The 24512-nt window shown below is 47.0% G+C and overlaps 1 protein-coding gene across 2 annotated transcripts in view; it reads right to left on the reverse strand.

Annotated features, from left to right (window-relative positions):
• Positions 1-24512, reverse strand: part of TOPBP1 (DNA topoisomerase II binding protein 1) — a 1370800-nt gene that overhangs the window by 753796 nt on the left and 592492 nt on the right. For both annotated transcript variants that reach the window (XM_069648712.1, XM_069648711.1), the window contains exon 16: positions 18506-18615. In XM_069648712.1, the coding sequence (XP_069504813.1) occupies positions 18506-18615 (110 nt within the window). The remainder of the gene's footprint in view (positions 1-18505; positions 18616-24512) is intronic.

Below are 24512 nucleotides of genomic sequence, written 5' to 3' on the forward strand. Positions count from 1 at the left end.
GCTCCCTCTAAGAGTGGGCCTAGCATTTGAACTTCCTTGCTCTCCAGTAGACTTTGCCTAACCTGCCTCACTGTGGTTCTTTGAAAGGTATTGAAATTGTGTGCTTCCATAACTTTGCCTTTTCCCTCCCTTTTTCTATAACTTATTAGAGTGCCATCTTATGTTAAGCGCTCACCTCTGTCTGAAAATAAGTGGTGTTCCTCACTAAGACTTGTCTAATAAGTAATTAGGGTTGTATATATAATAGTGACTGTGTTGAATTTACTTACCTCTTTTTGTGCTAGTGTAATTTACAAGTGTGTCTTTAAATAAATAATTATATACTTTTACACCAAAGTTCTGGTCAATGCTTGATTGTGCTACTGTATCTCTGTACCTATTGTGTATACTCTATATACTGCCTAACACATCTTGAGAGAAGTCTGACTGCTCAGCCACAGCTACCAGGTAAATCTGAGTGGTACAGACTGCTACCAATTGGGTTTACTGCCAACCACCTGTAGTCCTAAATCTTTTGCAGTGGTCCCTAAGGGAATTGCACAGGTTTCTGCCTAACACTCTAGTCGGGTTTATTCGCCATTTCTTTTTGTTAAAGTGTTTCTTGTGTTTTACTTTGCGTGGCAAACCAGGTTTGCCTTCTTTGTTCACCGTCTATTGGCGGGCTTCTGCAGAGAAGCCCTCCTCTTGGCGCCTGGGTGTTTAGGTGGACTGAATGTGAGGGAGGGGTCCAGTCACCCCCTGCACAGGGTATCCTTGGAAACCCAAGTCGCACTTTGCCATGATTGGCTGAGGTGGTTGTCCAGGCTGGAAAAACCCCCTGCAGCTTTATTGACAGCCAGGCTGTGTGAATGGGGGTTTCGCGCATAAAAGGCAGGTCTCTTGGGCTGGAATTCAGAGTCGCCACTGGAACTACAAGGAACCTAAGAGAAGCAGAGAGAACGACAACTGCTGCAACAACCCCGTCTAGGTGAATCCCTGCTGTAGTCCTGAGCCATCTACCCTTCAACGACCAGAGAAGATCCAGTCCTGAGTCTTCTTCCCTTGAACCAGCTCATCTTCCACAGCCAGAGGATTCTCTTCTTGGTCGAAATCGCTGCACACTTCTGTAGTGGTCCGGATAGCCATCTGAATAGCCTCTCCCATTTTTAAGGAGCGCACCTTTTATTCATCGTTGCTGCTGCTGGCTTCATCCCTCTGAGGTGCAGACCCCTCCAGACGTCCTTCGTGCCAAATTTCCAGGAACCGTGGATCTGCCGGAAACTACCAGGAACAACTGCCGTGCCACCAGCTCTTCCTTTGAATAACGTACTGTGTTCTGCTTGAAGAAGTAGGGTGAATCCCTTTTCTTCGTCTCCAAGGCTTGCCCCGTCTTCCCTCTTTCTTATAACTTTTGCTTCCTCCTTCAACAATATCTAAGTACTCCTGGCTAAGTTGAATCTTGAACTGTCTGACTGTGTGATCCTCGGCAACAGGGACCCGGTTCCAATTGACACTGGCTCCGGCCTATTGACTTTTAGTATTTCTGTCAGAGAGCGTTCTACGATTCTGTCTGCCTTGACAAAAGCATTGTGTGTGATTTTTGCCCCCAACTCTCTCTGGTTAGCCCAGGTGCTAAGTGTGCTATTGCCCCGGTAACATTTCTTGCTGCAGATACGCGTTTCTTTATTACGACCGAACTGTCAAAAACTGATTGCAAATGTATTCACGGTAACGCCTTTGTTTCACAACACCGGTCTGCCTAATCACAAGGTACTTAACTTGAGCTATTCTGTGCCAAGAGAATTGGTTGGTTGTAATATGTTTCTCATGTGGTTTAGAATTTTTAGAGGTGCTGTGTTTTACTGATGGTTAAATGTACTTATATTTTTTACCTGAAACTCTTGAGTCAGTGTTTGCTTCAGTCACAGTAATTGTGGTCCTGTGTGTAATCTCTGCTACTGCTCATATACTCTTGAGATCAGCCTGGCTGCTCCACTACTGCTACCCCTTTAACATAGTAGTACAGGCTTGTACCAAAGATGAACTTGTATTACCACTTGTAGTCTTAATTGCGTGTAGTGGTGCCTAAGGGCCCTGCACAGGATTCTGCCTAACATGGATCACTCCCCCCTACTGATCAAACTCAAAGGGTAACAACATAAGCAGGATCCCACCTGGCGTCCAAGCACCTACTATCTGGGAATACCGGAAATAATGGAAGGGCTCACTAATAAAACGTCTGAATACTTGCGGTGCGGTGGGAAGCATAGAAAACTGTCCTGCGAGGAGAGGCAATTTCCCTGGTAACTGCCCACAGAAAACAGCACAATGAGGCTATCACAGAAGCAGAGACCCAAGTAACCCAGCGGGCGGAACAACTGTTGGAAGCGGAACCCCGTGAGGCACAGGACGCCCTAAAGACAGCTCAGGCAATCCTGAAAGACAGGGCCCTAGACAACGCCCGAACCGCCCAATGGCAAGCCCGAAGCAAGATATATGAGAGGGGGACAAGGCTGGCAAGACCCTGGCCTGGCTAGAACAACGAGAACAGAGTAAAGGGACCGAGCGGCCGAGTGGTGGGATGGGAGGCCCTATGGGACATAATGCAACGCATGAGATTTGGGCACTACTTTATGTCATGGACTAAACTTCTATACACCCTGCCTGTAGCATCTGTGCGGGTCAACAGGAAATCATCCAGGACATTCCCGCTGGGCCGAGGGACCAGACAGGGCTGCCCCTTCTCACCTCTACTATTCCTTCTCGCCACTGAGCCCCTGGCAATTAGACTACGCACAGATACACGATGGACGGGGTTCGCCTGGCCTACGGAGGGTGAGGAACGCGTCTCACTTTATGTGGATGATCTCTTGATCTACCTGAGCAAGCCAGTAACCTCCTGCCCGATGGTAACCAGGACCTTGTAGGATTACCAACACTTCATTGGCCTTCGGGTAAACACACAGAAATGGATATACTTCCCTGTCCAAGGAGGAGAAGAAGCGATCCCAGATCCATGCACATACTCTGCCTCGATACTAGGCTTCACCTACCTGAGCATACAGATAACCACCACACCAGGCGACTTCCTCAAACTGAACCTACGCCCAATAGTGTAAAGATTCAAAAACGACGTCTCCCACTGGCAAACTCTTCCTCTCTCCTTACTGGGCAGGGCTGCACTATTTAAGATGTTGGCACACCCGAGATTTCTATACGTCCTCCAGAATGCCCCACTCCCAATCCCAGCTGCCACATTCACAGATATCGACAAGACCCTACGCACGTTGCTATGTGGCAGGAAACAGGCCTGCATAGCCTTCAAAACACTCTGCGGATAGGTGTGGGAGAGAGGCATAGGACTGCCCGATATCGGCATATACTACTGGGCCGCACAAGCAGGGGTGCCAAACGATTGGCTGCATGGTGACCCAACACTCCCACACATCTGAGTCGAAATAATGGACATCGGTCTCCCGCCTCCTCTACAAATACTCTACGACAACAAGGAAAACCTGAAGGGGGTCCTTGCACACCTGTCGGATCTGGAAGGAAATACATAGACACATCGCCTGGGAGGGCAAACCAACCCTGATCCAGACCCTAAGGCACAACGCACACCTTCCCGAAATCCAGCGAATGGACCACTTTGACACCTGGGAGAGAAGAGGGATATCCACACTGGCAGACATTGTCCACGAGGGTCAGCTGAGAGACTTCGATGTGCTGAATACAACACACGGACTAAGGCCCATGGATTGCTTTAGATATCTCCAACTCACATGCTATCAGCACCCAATTTCAGAACCTTACCGACATACCTGCATGCTCCTCCTTAGCTACAAACACCCTCCCACACCGGATTCCCTCCAAGGTAACTTCCACCCTTTACCAGGTGATGAACTCCTTTGGCTCTGGGGAACTCGCACACCTCAGAGGAAAATGGGAGCAGGACCTAGGGACACTGGAAGCAGAAGAATGGGTGGAGGCATTAATGTCCCCACGTGAGATCGGAAAAGACGCAAAAAATCAAATTAATACAACTCCGAATCCTACATAGATCATACTAATCTAGAACACAAACATCTAGGTGGGGGGGACACGACAATGCGACCTCCCTCCGCTGCAATAGGGCAGATGGCACCTTTTACCACATGATCTGGCAATGTGGGGTATTGCAAGACTTTTGGACAACGTGTCTATCGCGCCTATCCACAGTGCTGGCAGTCCCAATTCCAAAGGACCCCAAACTTATTCTATTGGGAATAGGGGGAGAAACGGACCTTACCAAATACGAAAAGTTATTTCTATATGTGGCACTAGTGCTGGGGAAGAGATTAACGGCCAGCACCTAGGGCTCCGCGGACAGGATACGTTTTGACCGGTGGACCAATGAAATGGACAGGTGCACCTCCGTGGAAAGGCGAATCTACGCGGCAAGGGGGTGCCCCGGAAGTTCCTGAAAATATGGGGGAAGTGGGAGGAATAGGAACAATACCAGGAACCGGGGAGAGCATGGACGCATTCCGAACTGCTTTACAGAGCTTCGAATCAACCCTTCTCTCCCTTTGAGGGACTTACAACTAACTGTAATGTCACATGTTATACTCCCGCTGTTAAGTTTTCTATTGTGATTATGAATGTGTACCTGTGCTGTTTTTTCTTGTGGAAAATTTAATAAAAAGAAGTTTAAAAAAAAAGAAAAATAAATAAAAGGATCCTACCATTCCTCTCATTCACCAACAAAACTACTGCCATCGTCGCCCTCATCATGTCCAGACTAGACTACGCCAACAGCCTATATTTAGGCCTGCCTGAACGACTCCTACATAAACTGCAACCCATACAAAATGCTACAGCCAGACTGCTCCTTAAACTACCTAGAAGAGAACACATCACACCAGCGCTGAAAACGCTACACTGGCTACCCATAAAACAGCGGACCAAGTTCAAATCAATGTGCATAACCCACAGAGCAATCCACGACCAAAGTGCAGAGTTCCTCAGAAGAAAACTAAACGTACATCACACTGCAAGGCCACTCAGATCCAGCAGCGACATCCGCTTGGAACCCAAATCATACAACAAGACTGAGTATCCTCTTTTTTTCACCTCGCCCCAAAAACCTGTAACGAACTACCAAAGAACATACGGAACACAAGAGATCACCTACAATTCAGGAAACTCCTCAAATCAAGGCTCGTCACCCCATAACCTGAAAGAATGCTGATAAGGACATACACAGAGGAACTAGGCTGAGTGAAAAATCTACCCTGACTCCCTCAATCATCAACCCTCATAGAATAAAGACATACGGATCTGTAACATTCCCACTTATCAATTAAAACCAACCACATAAATAGGGTCGGATTGGCACCTCGGCCTTTCGGCCCGTGGCCGGGCCGAAATCGTCCTTGGGGAGTGGGGGGCCGGTTTGGAAGAAAAAAAATGTTTTCGCATTTCTTTTTCTTCAAAAAGCCTTTCATCCTTCTTAGGTCGATAAATGAGTACCAACATAGGTTGGGTGATATTGTATGCATATTTGTTCTATAAAAAAGAGATTAAGCGTAAGTACTATACAAGAACATATCATTTGGCCTTGGACGTCTGCTTGGATTCACAGTGATTTAGTGTACTTAGGAACAATGCTATTTGATGCCACTTCCTGTTTTGTCAAGGGGTGAAAGGTCGTGTTTCATCGCTTCCTGGGATGTCACTTTGGGGTGGGGTCAAATAACATCACTTCTGGTAATGTCATCAGAGGTGAAGGGTCGTGAGGTGAGGGGTGGGCCACTTTTTTGAGGCGAGGGATGGGACACTTTTTTTTGGGGTGACAGGGCCCATTTCTTGTCCCAGTCCGACCTTGCACATCAATCATACCATGAAACACCCCAGATCAATCGGGAGAGCACGGCATGACCCAGCAATAGCACCTGGCATCCCTCAAAGGCACAAGCAGCAATGGAACACCAATAGTAATAGATAGGAAGAAGCGGGATTGATAATATAACTCCAAAACCTAAGCAGGGATTATGCTCGCCCCCTGAGTGTACTAAGGTCAAAACGTAGATGGAGGCCAGCCTCAAACCTGAAACTAGACAGTCAGGAAAAGAAGTTTATACCACCCAATGGACCACCGACAGTAAATAGATAGCAAAGAGCTGGTTCGGGATAATAGAACACCACTATTGAACTAGGGGACAATGCTCACCGAACCTGGGGTACTTAGCCAATTAATCTGCTGGAACCAGCCACGATATCACCACAGACACTAGACAATCAGTAAACCAAGAGAAAGAATATACCAACCCAGTATGACAACCTGATACATAAACTAAACTACAGAGATTATGAGACATACAACCTACAAACCAAAACAAAGTCAGTAGGCAATCCACGTATATGGGGGGAAAAAGGGAGGCAAGGCCCAGTTTTAACCCACCAACACAGGTTTGGCTACAAATAATACCAGAGAGGACACCCCAATGATCCAGAGTGAAACAAACCGTATCAGAGTACCTCGAGCAGTATCTCACAGCAAATGTACACACTTCCTGGTGGGCTGCTCAAGTATTCTCTCGAGCTTCAATCATTTCTGCGCACAGAACTATAGTCTGCCTTTTCTTTCTATGCCTCTGTGAGGTACTACCCAAGTCTTCTGAGACGGGCAGTTATACTCTGCGCCCATTTTCTCTCTAAAGTACACATTTCCTGGTGTTCGGTTAGAGTAGTTCCATGAGCTTAATTCATGTTTAAGCACAGAATTTTTCTCCATTTTCTTTTTCATTTTTTTCCCAAATCTTTATTAATTCACAATCATTTCGTGACAGTAGAGACACAGATACCATAATGAATGTTTCCCATACAGTTTGCAGTAGTCCCTTATTCTTAGTTACCTTTAGGGATGCCCAACAGTGTATTTATAGGATTCAGTCCAACATTCATTATAACATTTCAACAACTTTTCATCCCCCCGCCCCTTCCCACCCAAACCCTGATTGATCTGGTCCGTTTCAATGTCCTTCGGCAGGATTAGTGTGTCCTTTCAAAAGGCATAGTTCGTTAGATCAAGTTCCTCTGGGCCCAATTTGATATCCTCAGTTTTGTAGTGATCTCAGTATTGCCGGTCTGTAGTATTGTGCTTCCTTCTCTCTAACAAACTCAAGGAAAGGGTCCCACACCACTCGACATTTCTGGTGCCTGCCCTCCCCAGTGCCTCCACCCTCTCCATGGCCATTACGTTCCAAATTTTTACCCACCAGCATGCTATTATGGGACCATCTGGATTTTTCCACACTTGGGCTAGGGTCATCTTTGCTGCCATTAGCAAGTGGGTGATGAGACTTGCATTGTTACCTGTTGCTGCGTAAACACCCTCTCCTTCTGTCCCCAATAGTATTACTTTTGGTGAGGATGGTAACCGTCTCCCTGTGATCTCTTTAATATGCCCAAGAACTTCCTGCCAATAAATTGTGGCTTTGGGGCAGGACCACCACATGTGGTACAGATCCCCTTTGCTTCCACATGGCCTCCAACAAATGGGCGGGTAACAGGGATTCATTTTATGCAGCCTCTGGGGGATCAAGTACCACCTGAAACATATTTTGTATGCCGCTTCCTTAATGGCGGTGTATTTGGATGTATTCTGTGCTCTTCGGAGGAATTCTTTATCCGTGACGGGTGCCCCCAGATCCCTTGCCCAGTTGTCCATGTATGAGAGATTGTCTCCCCCTTGTGCCTTATCCAGCAGCCTGTACAATCTCGATATCGCCCTAGTTACATTACATTCCTGTAGAGTCAGTTCTAATCCTATCTGGGTCCTAGTGGCCACCTTCCTAACCTCCCATTGTGTTATCCAATGCATGATCTGCATTTGTGTATCTTTCTTTTTCCCCTATGCCAAACCTCTGTTTGCATTCCTCAAATAATAGTGGGCTATACCCTTGGAAAAATTATTTTAGATTAATTGTTAGCGCCTGTCCCAGTTTATCCCGAATTCGGTTTTTGCTTGCTCAGTGTGAAGTCCTGATTATGTGCCATTGGGGTGAAGGGTCCCAGGCCAGGTGTGATGTAGCGTCTCCTCAAAGCTCTAACCCATCCCCTCAGCAACCCTTTGTTCGCTTCCAGCAGGTGACTTTCTGCATTCCCAGCGGGATCGTAGTCACCCCTTGTTCGATTCCCGCCCACCTGTGTAATGTGTCCTCCCCCACCCATTTCAACATTGGTGCAATTTGTTTGGCTAGGATATACCTCTCAATATCAGGAACCTCAAGTCCCCCCCCATGATTGGTGGTCTCGTCAGGATCCTTTTTTGTATTCTAAGTTTTTTCCAGTGCCATATAAAGGTTGTTAGCTCTTTCTGTAGAGCCTTACCCATTTTGGGGAAGGGGGGCTATCTACCTGTATGGAACTTACCACATAACAAGCGGGGTAGCAGGGTCATTTTAAGTGCCACGATGCGTGCGAACCAGGAGAGTTCTTGGGTGTCCCACCTGCATAGGTCTTCCTTCAATTGTTTCCACAGGGGTGTTATGTTTGCTCCATATAACCCTTTGTAGTCTTTTGTTAGTTGGATCCCTAGGTATTCCATTGCCTCGGTTTCCCAGATCAGCGGGTATAGGGATCTCAATGTGTTAATCAACCCCTCTTCTTCATGATGTTTAGGGCCTTAGATTTAGTTTATAGTGAACCCCGAAATCGAGTTACCTATCAAGTGCTTTTGGTACTGTGTTTATGGGATCTTTAAGGAAGAGCATTATGTAGTCAGCGTATAGTGCTATCTTGTGTGTTGTCTCTCCGCATGTCACTGACAGCACCCCCTGGTCCTGCCTAATTATTTCGGCAATAGGTTCCACTGCCATGGCGAATATTAGGGGTGAGAGCGGCCAACCTTGGCGTGTGCCTCTGCGTATTTTTTTTGGGGCGTGGTTCTCCCATTAACCATGAAGGACGTGTGCGGAAGTTGAAAGTTCGCTAGGAACATCCTAATGAAAGTGGGGTTGCATCCGAATTTCTGCAAGACCAGCTTTAGATAGGTCCAGTCTATGCTGTCGAAGGCCTGCTGTGCAACTACAGCGTCTCTGGAAAATTTCTGTCCTGTCCTAGTTCCCAGATCTATTATATCCACCGCCGCCTAATGTGGTCTTGCGTGTGTCATCCTATTATAAAAACGGCTTGGTCTGCATGGATTATTTTGGGTAGTACCTTCAACAGCCTTAATGCAAGGTTTTTGGCATACAGTTTGGCATCCGTATTAAGCAGCGAAATCGGCCGGTAGCTAGCGCAATCTGTAGGGTCCTTACCCGGTTTAAGAATCAGGGCTGTAACTGAGCTCCCTATGTCAGGTGTAACCGAACCGCTGGCTCGGATGTGGTTAAACAGTTGTTAGTGGGGCAAGCAGCTGGTTATGGAATGTTTTGTAATATCCATTCCCTAGTCCATCTGGTCCAGGGGTCTTGTTAGGGGGTAGCGCTGTTATGGCATCGCTTATTATATTAAGCAGCGAAAACGGCCGGTAGCTACCGCAATCTGTAGGGTCCTTACCCGGTTTAAGAATCAGGGCTGTAACTGAGCTCCCTATGTCAGGTGTAACCGAACCGCTGGCTCGGATGTGGTTAAACAGTTGTTAGTGGAGCAAGCAGCTGGTTATGGAATGTTTTGTAATATCCATTCCCTAGTCCATCTGGTCCAGGGGTCTTGTTAGGGGGTAGCGCTGTTATGGCATCGCTTATTTCTTTTTCTGTTATGGGGGCCTGCAATGCGCTATTATCCTCTTCGGTAATCTCGGGTAGAGTACATTTTGTCATAAAATCTAATTGCGCATGTGGGTGGAGGTTTTCTTGTTTCAGGAGCCCCTGATGAAATGTCTCCATTGTATCCAGTTTCCCCCCCTTTGCTGTACATAGTTCCCCTTTTTCGCCTTTAAGCTGTACGATGTTGTTTCGGGATCTTTGTTTGCGTAGTTTAGCTGCCAGGAATTTATTAGCCTTCCCTCCCTGAACGTAATATGTCTGTTTGGTGTACAGTAAGGCTTGTGCGGTGCGGTCTGCTACATGTGTTTCTAGCTGGGCCTGTGTTTTTTGGACTTTTCTCAGCGATTTGTGGGATTGACTAATTTTGTGTTGGGTTTCGGCTTCCAGTAGTGCTAATTCTAGTTTCTTCGTAATGAGCCACCGCTTTCCCTGCGTCTCAGATTACTCCCAAATCTGTTCCCTTGTAAGTGCCAGGTCTCTTAATATCATTTTGTTCAATCTCCAATTTCTGCAGACCAAGTGAGTTCTTTTAACGTTTCAATCTGGACTAGAACTGGAGCATGATCAGAGAGATATTTAGCACCTATTTCTACCTTGCACAGCTGGGGGTTCAAAGTAGCCGAGACTAGTGTATCTATTCTCAAATAGCCTTTGTAGGCTGCTGACTAGTGGCTGAAATCCCTCTCTTGTTTGTGGAAAAATCTCCATGTCTCCACTACTCTTTAATCCCTGAAGAGTTTCCCCATCGCCTGCCTATTTCTCCTGCCTGCTGCAGTGGGTGACAGTGTTTTGTCCAGGGTGGGGTCCATGACACAATTAAAGTCTGTGCCGATCACTATTTGGCCTTCGCACCATCCCCAGCTTTTTCAGTATTTCCCCTGTGTACAGGTCTTGTTTTTCATTTGGCGCATAAATTGCAATTAATGTATATATCTGTTCCCCCAACATGCCTTTCAAGAGGAGGTAACAGCCCTCCGGATCCTCGAGTAGTGCTTGCTTCTTGAATATTGCATTGGTCCCTATTAATATGGCTACCCCATTGGTTTCCTTCCCCCCCCCCCCGAAGCATAGTATTGTCTGGGGAAAGCTCTATGGGTCATTCTTCTCTCATCCATAAGCAGAAGGTGCGTTTCCTGCAGGAAAACAATTGACGCTTGCAGGTCAATCAGTCTCGCCAGGATAGAGCAGCGTTTTACTGTCGAGTTTAGGCACTGTACGTTGAGTGTCACAATGTTGAGCTCAGCCATAACCTGTGCTTGGGATTCCCCGATTTCGACTATGCTTCCTCCAGATGCCTGACCTATGAATCTTCTCGTCTAGCAGACCATATCTTAAAACTTTCCCAATTAACCAAAATTCAGGAGGTACCTTTCACTCCCTCCCCCCGCACCCCATCCCTCACCCCCAACCCCTCGGTTCAAGGTCCCTCGGAACCTTCCCTGAGCCTCTTGGGCGTTTGGTATCAATTTCACTCCATCCTACTCTCCGCCAGCACATATCCATGTCCCGAGTTGGGTTCCAGGATGATTTGCCCCCTCCCTCCGTCCTAGTTTGCTTCACTTGTTCCACACTTCTCCCTCCCTTATGGTCTCATCTCTTCCATGTCTCTATCTTTTGGCCCCACTTACTGGTCAATGTTCCATGTGTATTATGCCGCTGGGTTTCGTTTCGGAGCAGTGCCTGTTAAAGTAAGCTCTTTGCCACGCCTCCTATTGGGAGTAGCTGGCCATTCCCATTGTCTGAGTCCATCGTCTTTGCGGATATGATTTGATCATGTGTCCGAGCGTGGATCTTCCTCTTCTAGGTGTAGTAGGATCAGACCTTCACAGGTGGTGATGCGCTGCTGTCTGCCCTCCCATGTGAATTGCAGGCCAAAGGGATATGACCATCTGTAGGCGATTCCTTTGGATTCTAGCGATCTTGTGATCGGCATCATTGATCTCCTTTCGTGTAAGGTTGATAATGCTAAGTCTTGATACAACTAGACTTGCGTTCCGTTGGAGACCAATTGTTGCTTTCTTGCAGCTCGTAGTATCTCCTCCTTCATAGTGTAGGAAGTCATCGCCAGTAGGACTACCATGGGTCTGGCTGCTGGGTCTCCTTTTTTAGGTCCCACTCTATGTGAGTGGGCCGGTGCAGCAGGGACCCCCCCCCTGAGTAGTTTGGTGTGTGTCTGTCCCTTTCTCTTGCTTCTGGTGCTGGGTTGCGTGAGGACTCTGGGCACAGTTGCCCTTTTTGGCGTTACACCGGCGCAAGCATTGTCTGTTGCTCGAGTTCCACTGGCACTGACAGATTGGATCTGTTACATTAGTCCTGTTCGGCTTCTTTGGGATGTTTAGGTGTGTGTATATTACAAGCACCAAGTGATGGCTTGAGACATAGACCCTGGGCGTTGCACTCTGTTCTAGTCATTCTGTCTGTTCATAGCACACTGAGCATTAGCCACCTTATTTCTGGGGAACTGTAGTGTCACCAGGTGATCTTTACTCTGTGGTTGTTGCCTTCAAGCAGGGGTGTTCTGTACTGTGTATGTGGGCCCTCTTTCGGCTTCTCGGGCGGCGTAGGGCATTTATTGGGCTCTGGCACAGTAACAGGTGATTTGTGGCGTGTGGATACCCTGTGCCAGAGGGCTTCTCCCTTTCCTGCTTGGCTTAGCGTATTACCCACACTGACTGGACCTGGGGTGGTGTCCCAGCAATATTTAACAGTTCTGAGGGTCTAACGGTGCCAGGCTTTCTCTGTTTTGCAAATCCTTCTCTGATGTGTCTTGTTGTATTAGCACGCTTGTGCAGCATACTGTGTTATCAATCTGGTGCACTTTGGAATTTTTAGAGTTCTTTTTCCCCCTGGCAAGCTGTTTAACTGATCTGGGGGTTTTAACAGTGCCGGGCTTCCTTTGTTTTGCAGATCCTTTTCCAATGTATTGTGTTGTATGCAGTTGTGCAGCGTACTGTGTTACTTAAGCAGTGTGCGTCAGAACTTTCAGAGTTCTTCCACCCGTTAGCGTGCGGCCGCTGTGTCCTTGCTTATGCACCCTGTGTATTTATTGCTGTGACTTTCGGGTGCCCATTCTCCTCCTCTGCACTTCCCACTTCCTTCCTGCTTAACGCATATGATGGTGCGTTGAGGGGTTTCTCTGTAGCGAACACAGTAATGGAACCGCTCTGACCGGTCTGCTTCTGCAGATTCCGCTGCTTCTTGCCATCTGCGGTTTTGGATGGTGTAGCCCGCCGAGTTCGCTCCGTGGCAACTACTGTCACGTAGTGGTTTACACCTCCGCGGAGGAGCTGCTGTGCGTGCCCCCTGCTTTGGGACTGCCACGGAGTCCACAATATTCTGGGCCGCCTGTATTTCCTTCTGTTCCGTGGCTGGTCACTGCTGGCCCCGATCATCTGGTATGTTCCAAGATGAGTTGGCGGGTACCGCCTCGTCCCGTCTCTTATCCGCAACTCGATATGCTGGGTTGCCGCCAAGGGTGATAATCGGGTTCTGTGGCCCGTTCTAAGTTGCAACACCTCTGCCTCCTTTATGGGCGCTGGAGGTAGAAGGGGGAGATGGAATTTTTTTCTTTTTTCCTCTTTACACATGTTAGAGATTTATGCCATTTAGTCTTGTTAAGTAAATGAGAGAGTTGTTTGTACTGTTCGCGCCCGTAACAGGGTGCGCCTAAAAACACATCCTAATAGCAGCTGATGTGAGTAGATGGAATGAACAGCATTTCATTTGTATTCTTTGCAGACCCAGTGAAGTGGAGTTTGACACATAAGCAACAGCAGTTGAGGAAGTAATTGCAACAGCATGTGTCTGACCTACATGTGAGATCGGTGGGGCTTAAATAAAAGAATAATTCCACAGGCATTTGGTAAATTATGGATTAGCGTTCCATAAATGGCAGCCATAATGGCCATGTGTGGGTATTAACTCAGTCATTTTACAGTTATTCCCCTTGTACCTTGTCTATTAGTGTTTCACAATTTACAAAAGAGGCAGTAACCATGAGTTGGCTGCAAGACAGGAGATTGTTTGAAGCATAGCAATTACAGGTATACATTATTGTTTGGAATGCAACGACTAGAACATGATATGTGATGATGTAGCTATAAGCAATAGAGAAGTGACGACAGAGCACAATATTCTAAGGTAATATATATGTTTTTGTTATAGACACCTATGAATACAAAATGATATAAAGGAGTTGTGTACAATTCACAATCCATTCATGTCCAGAGCATTTAAAAGGCTCACAGAACCGGCTGAAACATGTCTCGACTGTAGATATATGAAGGAATAGACACACTGAAAAAATGTATAGGTGCAAATAAAATAGCCAATATATGCTGTTAGTCTTTAGCTCCGGTACATAGACACGGCCTATGTATTATATGGGATTGTGTCCTTTTTTTGTGATATTGAGTGAATGTATATTGATAGTGTGGTGTGCATGTATTCATTTTAGTGGAGAGGTCATGAATTTGAAATAGATTTCTGTACTTTCTATTTTTTTAATCAAATCAAGAAATAAATGTGATGTTTCGATTACAGTTAGTACTGTCTGTCTTGATCCTTTTTCATGTAGAAGGGTTATTCTAGCCTGAATGATCAAGATCATACAATATGATATGGCATCTAATGTATAGTTATCTTGTAAAACAATGTCATTTGAGATCCAACACAAACTATTATATAATGTATAATTTCTGAAGAAGAACTCAAGAAGGGTTTGTTTTGTTTGTTTATTGAATTGCTAATGCGCACCAGACCCAAGGGTAACAGGGCACATCAAAAGAAGGGTATGCAAAGCTTACAAGGTACAAATTGAGAAACACAGTGACACTGTATTAAGTACAGAGGACAAATGGTAGGTGCAATTTACAAAGTATGCACATATTATACAGTCATAGAATGCATTTGGGAAAGAATAAAATAACATTTACACAGGCGAGTCGGAGGAGTGGTTGGATACAGAGCAGTTATGCAGTAGTCATGTTTTGTTGAGAAAGGCGATGTAGCTCTTTCTGAAATTAAAGGTAGGATTGGTCAGCTCTTAACTTGTGCGGTAGGGAGTTCCAGAGTTTAGGCGCCTTCACCGGAAAGCTATTACCATCAATCTTAGTAGATTTGAATCTAGGTACCACGAGACAATTAGCATTGATGGCTCTGGTGGGCCTAGTGGAGGATCTTCTCGATAGTTTGTCAATAAGGTAGAAAGGGGCAGCATTATGTAGAGCCTTGTGAGTTAAGGAGATAATTTTTATCTGTATCTTGTCTTGTGCAGAGAGCCATTTGTGTTGGCGTCTAATAGAGATCATGTGTGCTCTTTTGTTGATGCCTAGAGCCGCTCTGAGAGCATTGTTTTGTAAAATTTGGAGTTTATGGATGTTAGTTTTGCTAGTGCTGCAGTAGAGGGCATTACAAAATCTAATCTTGATAGGATTAGTACTCTGGCCAGAATAATGCAGTTGTCATTAGACAGGAAAGGCTTGCCTGCTCTAATTAATTTGCAAGTGTAAGCTGTAGTAGATGCTAGAGAATTCACTTGTCTATTAAAGGACATAGTAGCGTCAAGATAGAATCCCAAGGTTTTTACTTCCTTAGACCACAAAAGTGATGGGTGGAAGGTTTTGAATGAATCTGTACCACTGGCATTGCTCTGGGTAACCTTCCACACCACCGTTTTTTAGCCCGTCTGCGCCATTGCAAAAGGGGTCCAGCCATATGCAAATCAGTCTGGTACTGCCACCAATGGTAGCAGCCCAGCCTGAACTGCTAGGCCAGGTCCCCTCTGCACGGAAACACAAGCAACCCCAGACATGTTTCGGCCTTGTTGGGCCTCCTCAGTGAGGTGCAGCTTGGTTCCCTATGGTGCAACGAGCAAGGGACCCACGTCTGGGCATACCCTCTCTCACATAGTGAGACAAACTGTGACCACAAAAGTGATTTACTTCCTTAGAGACTTTGATAATATTACCATTGATGATGAATGAGGTGTATGCAGGGCCTAATTTGATGATGTTGGAACTCTCTTATCATTCAGGCAGAGGCCGCGAGTGGCCATCCATGCCTGAATGATGAGATAGATCTTATTCACCAGGGCCACGTCCTTGTCATGATCCCCAGAAAGTGGGAGGAGAATCTGTGTATCATCTGCATAGTTAGCGTAGGCAATACCCAGAAGGTCCAAATCGTCGAACAGTGGCTTGGTCAAAATGTTGTAGAGGGTGGGCGATACGCAGGAGCCTTGAGGCAGCCCGCAGGTGATTGGGGACGGGTCAGCCTGTGCTGATGGGGAGAACACTCTTATTGCCTCTGCAGCACTCACCATCTTCCAGGGAGCAGGAGCTCCTTCCAGCCACTGCAGGAGCAGTGGTGAAACCAAGGACTGGAAGCCTCATGTACTGCACAAATGCGGTAAGCAATCCGCACAAAAGCGCTCGAAATGCGCTTTATACCACTTTCACCATTGAATCCGAGCAATTTAATGCTCTAATTGAATAAGGCAGAAGCGCCCTCATTGCGCCCTTATTTGCAGGTAATCACGCCTAATTTGCCTGGAAAAACACATTGGTTACCTACATACACCACGAGGAGTGTATGTTCTAAGATGGCCGCCTAGGGGCCTGATGCTCCTCCACCCACCTACTAGTGGGACCTTCCCACAAGCTGGTTTGGATTGGCCCCTGGTGCCTGCTTAAGCACCAATCCGGCGCTGGCAGGCGTAAACCGGCCCACTTCCCTAACGCCCAGGTACTAAGGCTGACTCCTGCCCTCAGCCTGTCCCAGCCGTCGCCACTCGCCAGATCCGCCTATCTGCCGCCGGACAGCTGACAAGTTAACTTTAACCTGCTACATCCTGCCCTGCCACCTTTAACAGCACCCTTGTAGCGCACCTCTCCCTCGTAACCCGCTTCTCTACAATTAAGGCGCCTCCGTGTACACTGGACTTCCACAGCCCCCCCAACCGGCACGAACATCTGCTACGCAAATACTATGCTCTCTTCGCTTGTCCATGGCATAGCGCTTCATCAGCGTCACAACCCGTTTTCATTGTTGACACCTACCGACTGCCCTTAGACCCGCGAGCAGAAAACAGCCTTTCGTTCAATTCGGCTAAGCTCTCGGTTAAGTTACACGTATACGCCCGGCATCCCTCTAGCCAACTACTGAACTCTGCCACAGATCCCGCACTCACCTGATTGTGCCGCCCGACTCATTATTAGACTGCCCATTGTGAGCCTGCTTATATTACATGCGCCACGCATCTCAACTTGAGCCTGCTACCCGATTGGTACTAGTCGCCAGCATACGGTTGTTTATCGTACCCAGTACCAAGTTGGTGTTGTATGCAAGTGTTATCATGTTAACATTTAAAGTCTGCCTACTGCGAGTCTATCTGTATTATCTGCGCCATGCATCTTAATCTGAGCCTGCTACTTGTTACTAGCTGTTAGTCATTAGCTCACTGTCGATTGCGTGATATATGACTATCAGACACTGTACCTGACTGACTGTTTGCTAACCATCTAGGGCCTAGCCCATGCGCTATACCTGTGAACCCAATGCCTAATTTTCACTAGCAACCATTGTACCGTATACCTTACTGGGAGTTAGTAACCCTCTACTGCTAGCACCCTAGATCCCCCTGCTTTTGGTGCTATTAAGTGCTGTCACACTCAATGGTATCTTTGGCCACTGTGTAATGTTCAACGACCACTGCCAGCCCACTCCATCCACTTGACCTATGCAACTCATTTGCATCAGCCTCTTGATTATCGATAGCCGCCGCTCTTAATTATATATCTATCTAGAGCCCGCCATTTCAGCCTGCCCATCACTTTTATTACCAGACCATGACAGGCCAAAATCGCTTCCACCTCACCCTGGTTGTAATACTCTTCTTGACCGTCAGTCTCGTAAAAAACTCAAAGGATATACTACAGAGAACTCCAATACTGCCACATATCACACTCGAATTATGGCCCCCACTACTTACCTGTTCAGTGGTAAGGGCACGATGGAACTGTATACCTCAACCCCCTGCACAACGGTCATGAGAAACCTTAAACTATGTGCTAGACTTCCCAAACTGTATGAACCGCTAGCTAGATCCCTCCCATCTACGAATAAGAGAACTAACCTTCTCAAAAGTGGGTGTCCCAACCCTACCAACAGATCAACCGCCCCGCGCCCCCCATCTGCATTACGCAAATGGGCCACACTGTCAGGCTTAGCCCCGACACAACTGAGCTTGACTACCTACCCTTCACATATGACCAAAGCCCCTAAGGATCACTATATCAAACGAGCTCTACATAATGTGAGATCCCTCATAGCACATGCCATTGACATGTCTTACCTTATCACAGAAAATGATCTAGATTTCTTAGCCATCACCGAGTCCTGGTTGCACAATTCCGCCGGACCAGTGCTATTGCTTGCCATCCCAAAAGGTTACACTATCTCCAGACGAGATTGTGAGGATTCAGGTGAACGAGGAATTGCCATCATATCTAAAGAAAACCTCTCTATTAGATTAATCCCGCACAAACTATTCACTCATGTGAAATTCTCTCTGTCAAAGTTCCATTAAATAATTCCCAATCTCTCACCATACATGTAATCTATACGCCGCCTGGCCCCTTAGGCTCATTTATGACTGTAAACAGGACTTGCTTCATTATCTTCGGGAAAAGCTTACAGACCTTTTTTTTAATAATTAGTTTGAAAGAAGAAATCACAATAGAAATAGTGTTGAAAGTTATTTCAGTGGCTTTTACCTGAAATCTGCTCCAAGAGAGGCTGCAATACCATTTAGTTCACCCTGCTTCTTACTGAGTTTTTTACTAACACAAATCACAACATCAGCAAGGGGCTTGGGCTCTTCTTCCTGTTCGCACAATGGGGGAAAAAAAAGGAAAATTGTTCTATATATAGACCTAATAAGAAGTATACAACAGTATGTTTTGTCTTTTATGTATAAAGCAAATTCATAAAGCACAACAGTGCCATAGGCAACGCTTCAAGGTACTTCACACACATTAATAGCATTATAGCAAAAAAACATATAATACAGCACACAAAACAGTAAGAAATAAATATCAGAGTGGTACATTCTGGGTAAATCAGTCAACAAAATAAGCAGCACATTAGGAAGCCTGTTAAGTTCTGTGGGGCGGTGTGGATGACCCTGCCCCCATGCTGGGAAGGAGGTGGCTTGGTCCCCTCGGCAGGTAAATGGGTGGTCTGTTTGTGAGGCTGAGCAGTTCAGAGAATCACAGTCTCGCCGGCCACCATGGAGCTATCAGAATGACGCTGAGATGACAAGATTACTTTATCTTGCGGCATAGTTCCTGAGGAGGTCACTCTCAGGCACCTGAGCCTATCACAGGCTAACCTGAAGATCATTCAGGGCACCAGGAGCAAGGCTACCAGGAGCCAAAACAAGAGTAAATTAACTAGGTTCTGTCATTGGGCGGACTATAAGGGAATAGTTTCTTACCTGTAACTCCATTTCTCCAGCATTGGTATCTTTCATGGATTCACATGCTTAGAATATTCCCCGTCGACAGACTGGGAACCCTAAGCGAGGGTTCCCAGTCTGTTGACGGGGAATATTCTAAGCATGTGAATCCATGAAAGATCCAATGCTGGAGAAGGGAATAGTTTATTTTTATTTTATATTTTTATTTTATTTTTATATTTGTAAAGCGCCACGCAGCCCAGAGGCATCGGGGCGCTGTTGCAAAAAATGACTTAGTTGCAGTGCCGGGAGGGGTAGATCGAGGGTGTTACAGCGAGATCGTATTTACCCCTAGCCTGGGAAAAAGGAAGTTTTGCCTTTACAGAGGTTATACAGTTGACCGGGCCCAAATGGGGTTTATACAAACAACATAGTTTTTATTGCTTTCCTGAAGCCCAGGTGGGATTTGATGCCTCCGATCTCGGCGGGTAATAGGTTCCAGTTGGTGGCGGCGAGGACTGGGAAGCTAGCGCCACCTGCTCTGGTTCTGATGCTTTTTGGAATTGCTAGGCGGTTAGTGTGGCTAGATCTGGTTGGTCTGTTAGAGGGGGGGACCAGAGAATCTCTGAGCAAGGTAGCGCGGTGCTGTGTCGTGTTGACATTTGTGGGTGAGTGCCAGTGATTTGAAAAGGATCCGTTCCTTGACCGGAAGCCAGTGGACGGATTTTCTGGTGGCTGAGATGTGGTCTCTTTTTGAGATTCCCGTGGCTGCTCTGAGGACATTGTTCTGCACCGTTTGATGTTTAATATTTTTGGCTGAAGTGCCTAGTAGGAGTGCATTGCAGTAGTCTAGGGGGGAGCCTATGATAGCTCTTGCGATGGTGAGGGAGTTTTCCTGTGAAAGGAAGGGCCTTGCAGCAGTGATAAGTTTTGAGTGGTAGGCTGCTGCTGAAGAGATTGCGTTGACCTGTCTGTCCATGGTGAGGTTTGAGTCCAGGTAGACTCCAAGGGTTTTGACTGCTTTGGAGACCGAGATGCGGCAGTTGTCGATGATGGAGTCGTCATATTGGGGCCCCATTTTATTGATTGTGGCTGGTGATCCGATGATGAGTAGCTCTGTTTTTTCGCTGTTGAGGCAGAGCCAGTTTTCAGCCATCCAGGTTTGGATGGTGGAGTAAATGGAGATGAGGGTTTTTGTGGTCAGCTTCGTAGTCTCCAGTGAGAAGGATGAGGACTTGAGTGTCGTCCGCATAGTTGGTGTAGGTGATGCCCATTGCATCGAGGTATTTGAATAATGACCTTGTGAAAAGGTTGTACAGTGTGGGAGATATGCAGGACCCCTGCGGGACACTGCATTAAATTAAATGTGGCTGGGCGCAGGCTGTGTCCGAGAAGACTAATTTCTCTGCCCCTAAGGAAGGATGCTATCCAGGCGGTGGCTTCTGCTGAGAAGTTGCCCGCTGTAGAGAGGTGGTGGCAGAGGGTGTCATGATTGACCAGGTCAAATGCCGCCAAGAGGCCGAGTAGAAGTAGGAGAGCTGTATTGCTTACTGTTAGGGAGAATTCTCTCTTTAGGCTGAATTTCCTAACCTAGTGAGTCCCCCAGCAGCTTTGCTGGATTTCTGGATTTGTTTTTTCTCCTGCCAAGATTGAGACTCTTTTTCACCCACTCTTGGACATGATTTATGGTGTTCCTTTGACTGTTTATGTGTTTTATGGGCTATGGGGTCCTTTACCCAATAGGGTCTCATGTGTTTTTACTATGTGTGTTACACAGCACCCTCTGTGCAGTGACACAGGGGTGTCATAGTGACACCCCACCATAGACTCCATACCCTGGGACTGACTACTGTCTCCCAGGGCATGTAAAGTCACCATTGGCTTTACTAGTCCCAAATTATTAACAGAAACTGGTACAAACCATCATATTGTGGACGTACTGGTCGGGGCAATTCGATTGCCCCGGGTTCTGTTAGTCAAGGGGGCACGTCTCCGTCCCCCCTGATCGAGTTTTGGCTGGTGGCAGTGGATACTACTTTTTATATTCGACCGCGAATATATCCCTATGGGATTTTCCCATTGTTCGAGGCTACCAACTTTAATTATTTAATTCTCATAGCCTCAAACATACCGCCGGTTTATTTATTTCAAATTAATTAGCCGGTTGGTATTTTTTGCCAGGACTCGATTCTAAAATGGCGTTTGTGTTCTCTTCTGCGACTCCAACCCAAGTTGAGCCCTTTGTTCCACTTTTTGGCGGGCTTCTCCACAGAAGCCTCCAAAAGTGGTGCCACTCTGTCTGGGTACCACAGGGGGTGTGGGAGGGGGTTTAGGTACCCTGGACTGAGTTACCTTGGTAACTCAAGTCGCACTCTTGTGTGATTGGTCCAAGTGGTGAGCCGGCCGGCTCACCACTTAGCATGTTTGATTGACAGCTAGGCTGAGTGAATGGGGGTGTGCTGCATAAAAGCAGGGCTTTGGGGACTGGAACTTCAGAAGTCGCCACAGGACCTGAGAATCCAACCAGGGAGAAGCTGAGCCGACCTACCACGACACCACCGGTGGAGCCCTGCGGAACCGACTCACCACTTCCCGACGACAGAGAAGATCTCCCGGCTGGAGAGGCTTCTTCCCCTGACTGGTGGGCACAACCAGTTTACCTTCTTTTCCTCGCATCCAAGGACGACTTGTGGTCGAATTGCCCGGGCCAAGCACCCCGGCAACCGGATAGCCACTTACCACTGGACCGCGAATAAAAGGACCGCTCCTTTTACCTGAGAACTCCGCGGCTGGTTTCTTCCCTGGCAGTGCAACGGACTCCTGTCTTCCTCCCTGACGAGATCCTCTCTCTTCCCCCGGACGAAGCACCGACTTCCATCCGCTGCCAGGAACAACTGCCCCCGCTGGAGTATTCTCACCCCTTTAAGGTACCATGTCCGCCAGGCCTCCCTTTCTAAAGATTGCTACAAGGTAATAATAATCCCTTAACCTTCTGGATTGGCTGGCCGCCTTGACCATCTAACTGGTCCCTTTATTTGGTCCAACTCTTCCTGAACCTTTCAAGACTTTTGTGCACTGCAACCGTGTGACCTTGGACACATTTCGTTCTGATCCTCTTAAAGTGGATCCAGCCTTCAGAACTCTAACTTCACGGTTTTACTTTGCCTTCCTCTCTTGTTGTGTTCTTGTGAAAGTGTTGGGATCTGTTTCAAATTATACCTGCTTTTCTCTCCCTTTTTAAAAACGAATTATTAGAGTGCCATCTGCGTTAAGCGCTCACTGTGTCTGAAAATAAGTGGGGCTTTTCTTAAGAATTGTCTAATATTCTTTTAAGGGAGTGTATATCTTTTAGTGACCGTGTTTTTGAACTGCTTAACATTAGTGCCTGTGTGTTTTACTAGATGTGGTTTTAAATAAATAATTATATATCTCTTTTACACCAAGCTCTGGTCAGTGTTTACTTGTTCTACGGTGTTCTTTTGACCTATTGTGAATACTCTGTATACTGCCTAACTCTTCTTGAGGGAAGTCAGACTGCTCAGCCACAGCTACCAAGTGAATCTGTGTGGTACAGACTGCTACCAAGTGGGTTTACAGCCAAACACCTGTAGTCTTAAATCTTTTGCAGTGGTCCCAGAGGGAACTGCACAGGTTTCTTACGTCTTAGGTCATCGATTTGGTTCTTAAGGTCCAGTAGTGCTGTTTCTGTGCCATGGTTTGGGCGGAAGCCAGATTGCCGGAGACCAAGTAGGTGGTGAGCTTCTAGGTAGTTCTGAACTTGGATGTATGCAGCTTTATCCATGATCTTGAGAAGGAAGGGAACTGTTGTGATGGGCCTATAGTTTCCTAGTACCTTGGGGTCTAGTGAAGGTTTTTTTCAATAATGGGCGGACCCAGGCTTCTTTGAGGCAAGATGGCACCTGGTTGGATTTGAACGAGGCGTTGATGAAGTCTGTGAAGAATGGTACCAGTGAGGGGGCGCTGTCCTTGATGAGCTGGGCTGGACATGAGTCGCCTTTGCAATTGGAGGGTTTGATGGAGTTGAGTATGGTTAGGACTTCCTCTTCTGTCATTTCCTGGAACGAGAAAGCTGGGATTCCGGCGGTGTTCTGGTGTAGGTTGGATAGTTGTTGCGATATGGCTTTTTGGTGACTGATGATTTTTTCTTGCAGAGTATTCAGTGTGTTGAGCATGACTTCTTGGATGTCGTTACACCATTCTTTGTCTTTATTCAGGGAGCTTGAGGGGGGAGTTGGGGACTCCAATTCTCTGAAGATTGCGAAGATTTCCCTGGATCCTGATTTAGCGTTGGCGATCCTGGTATTGAAGGAGTTGGCTTTGGCAGCAATGATGGCGGATTTTGTATAGTTTGGCGATGTCTTTAAACGCTTGTATGGTGGTATCATTGGGGTTAGTTTGCCAGACTGTGAGAGCCAGTTTCTTACCTGTAACTCCATTTCTCCAGCATTGGTATCTTTCATGGATTTACATGCTTAGAATATTCCCCGTCGACAGACTGGGAACCCTCGGTTAGGGTTCCCAGTCTGTCAACGGGGAATATTCTAAGTTGGAGAAAGAGATGCACGCTGGATGATGTGCTCTCCTTCTCAGCACACCTGGCGCGCTCAGGCGGACACATGTTGCACCTATCTGGAAACCATAGAGGCCTACAGAAACTCAGGGGGTCTTCTCTTCCAACCCAATAGTCAAGAAACATTTGACGGGACTGTCCAGGCTTTTCCCACCCAACAAGAAGCCACACCCTGTGTGGGACCTTAATGTGGTGTTGGGCGTATTGGCGCACAATCCCTTAGAGCCAATGGTGTCCGCGGACATCAGGCTAGTCACCATTAAAACAGCTTTGATTGTGGGCCTCAACTCCGCTGCCAGAGTCAGCGAGATCCAGGCTCTGGTGGCCTCACAGGGATTCACCCTACATTCCTACCCAAGGTAGCTTCCGCTTTCCATCTAAATGAGGAAATAGTCTTACCTATGTTTTATTGCTGACCCCAAGGACGATGCTCAGAGAGTCTTGCACTGTCTGGATGTCAGGTGCGCTCAAATTCTATCTGGACAGGACCCAGGGCTTCCGCATGTCGGATGCACTGTGTCACCTTCGGGGGATCCAAGCCCGGTTATCAAGCAACCAAGCCCTCCATTGTACAGTGGATGGTTGCGGCCATCAAGGAGGCCTACGAGGGGCAACACAAGCTGCCGCCAGGGCCGTGCCCCTGCACGCCTCTAAATTTAAAGGGGAAGAAGTTTTTTCTGGTGAAAAAGGTTCTGTCTCCTGTCCCTAGCGAGGGACGTCCTATGCAGTATGG

The sequence above is a fragment of the Ambystoma mexicanum genome, chromosome 2q, assembly GCF_040938575.1.
Source record: "Ambystoma mexicanum isolate Mex_15411 chromosome 2q, UKY_AmexF1_1, whole genome shotgun sequence".
Classification (NCBI taxonomy): domain Eukaryota; kingdom Metazoa; phylum Chordata; class Amphibia; order Caudata; family Ambystomatidae; genus Ambystoma; species Ambystoma mexicanum.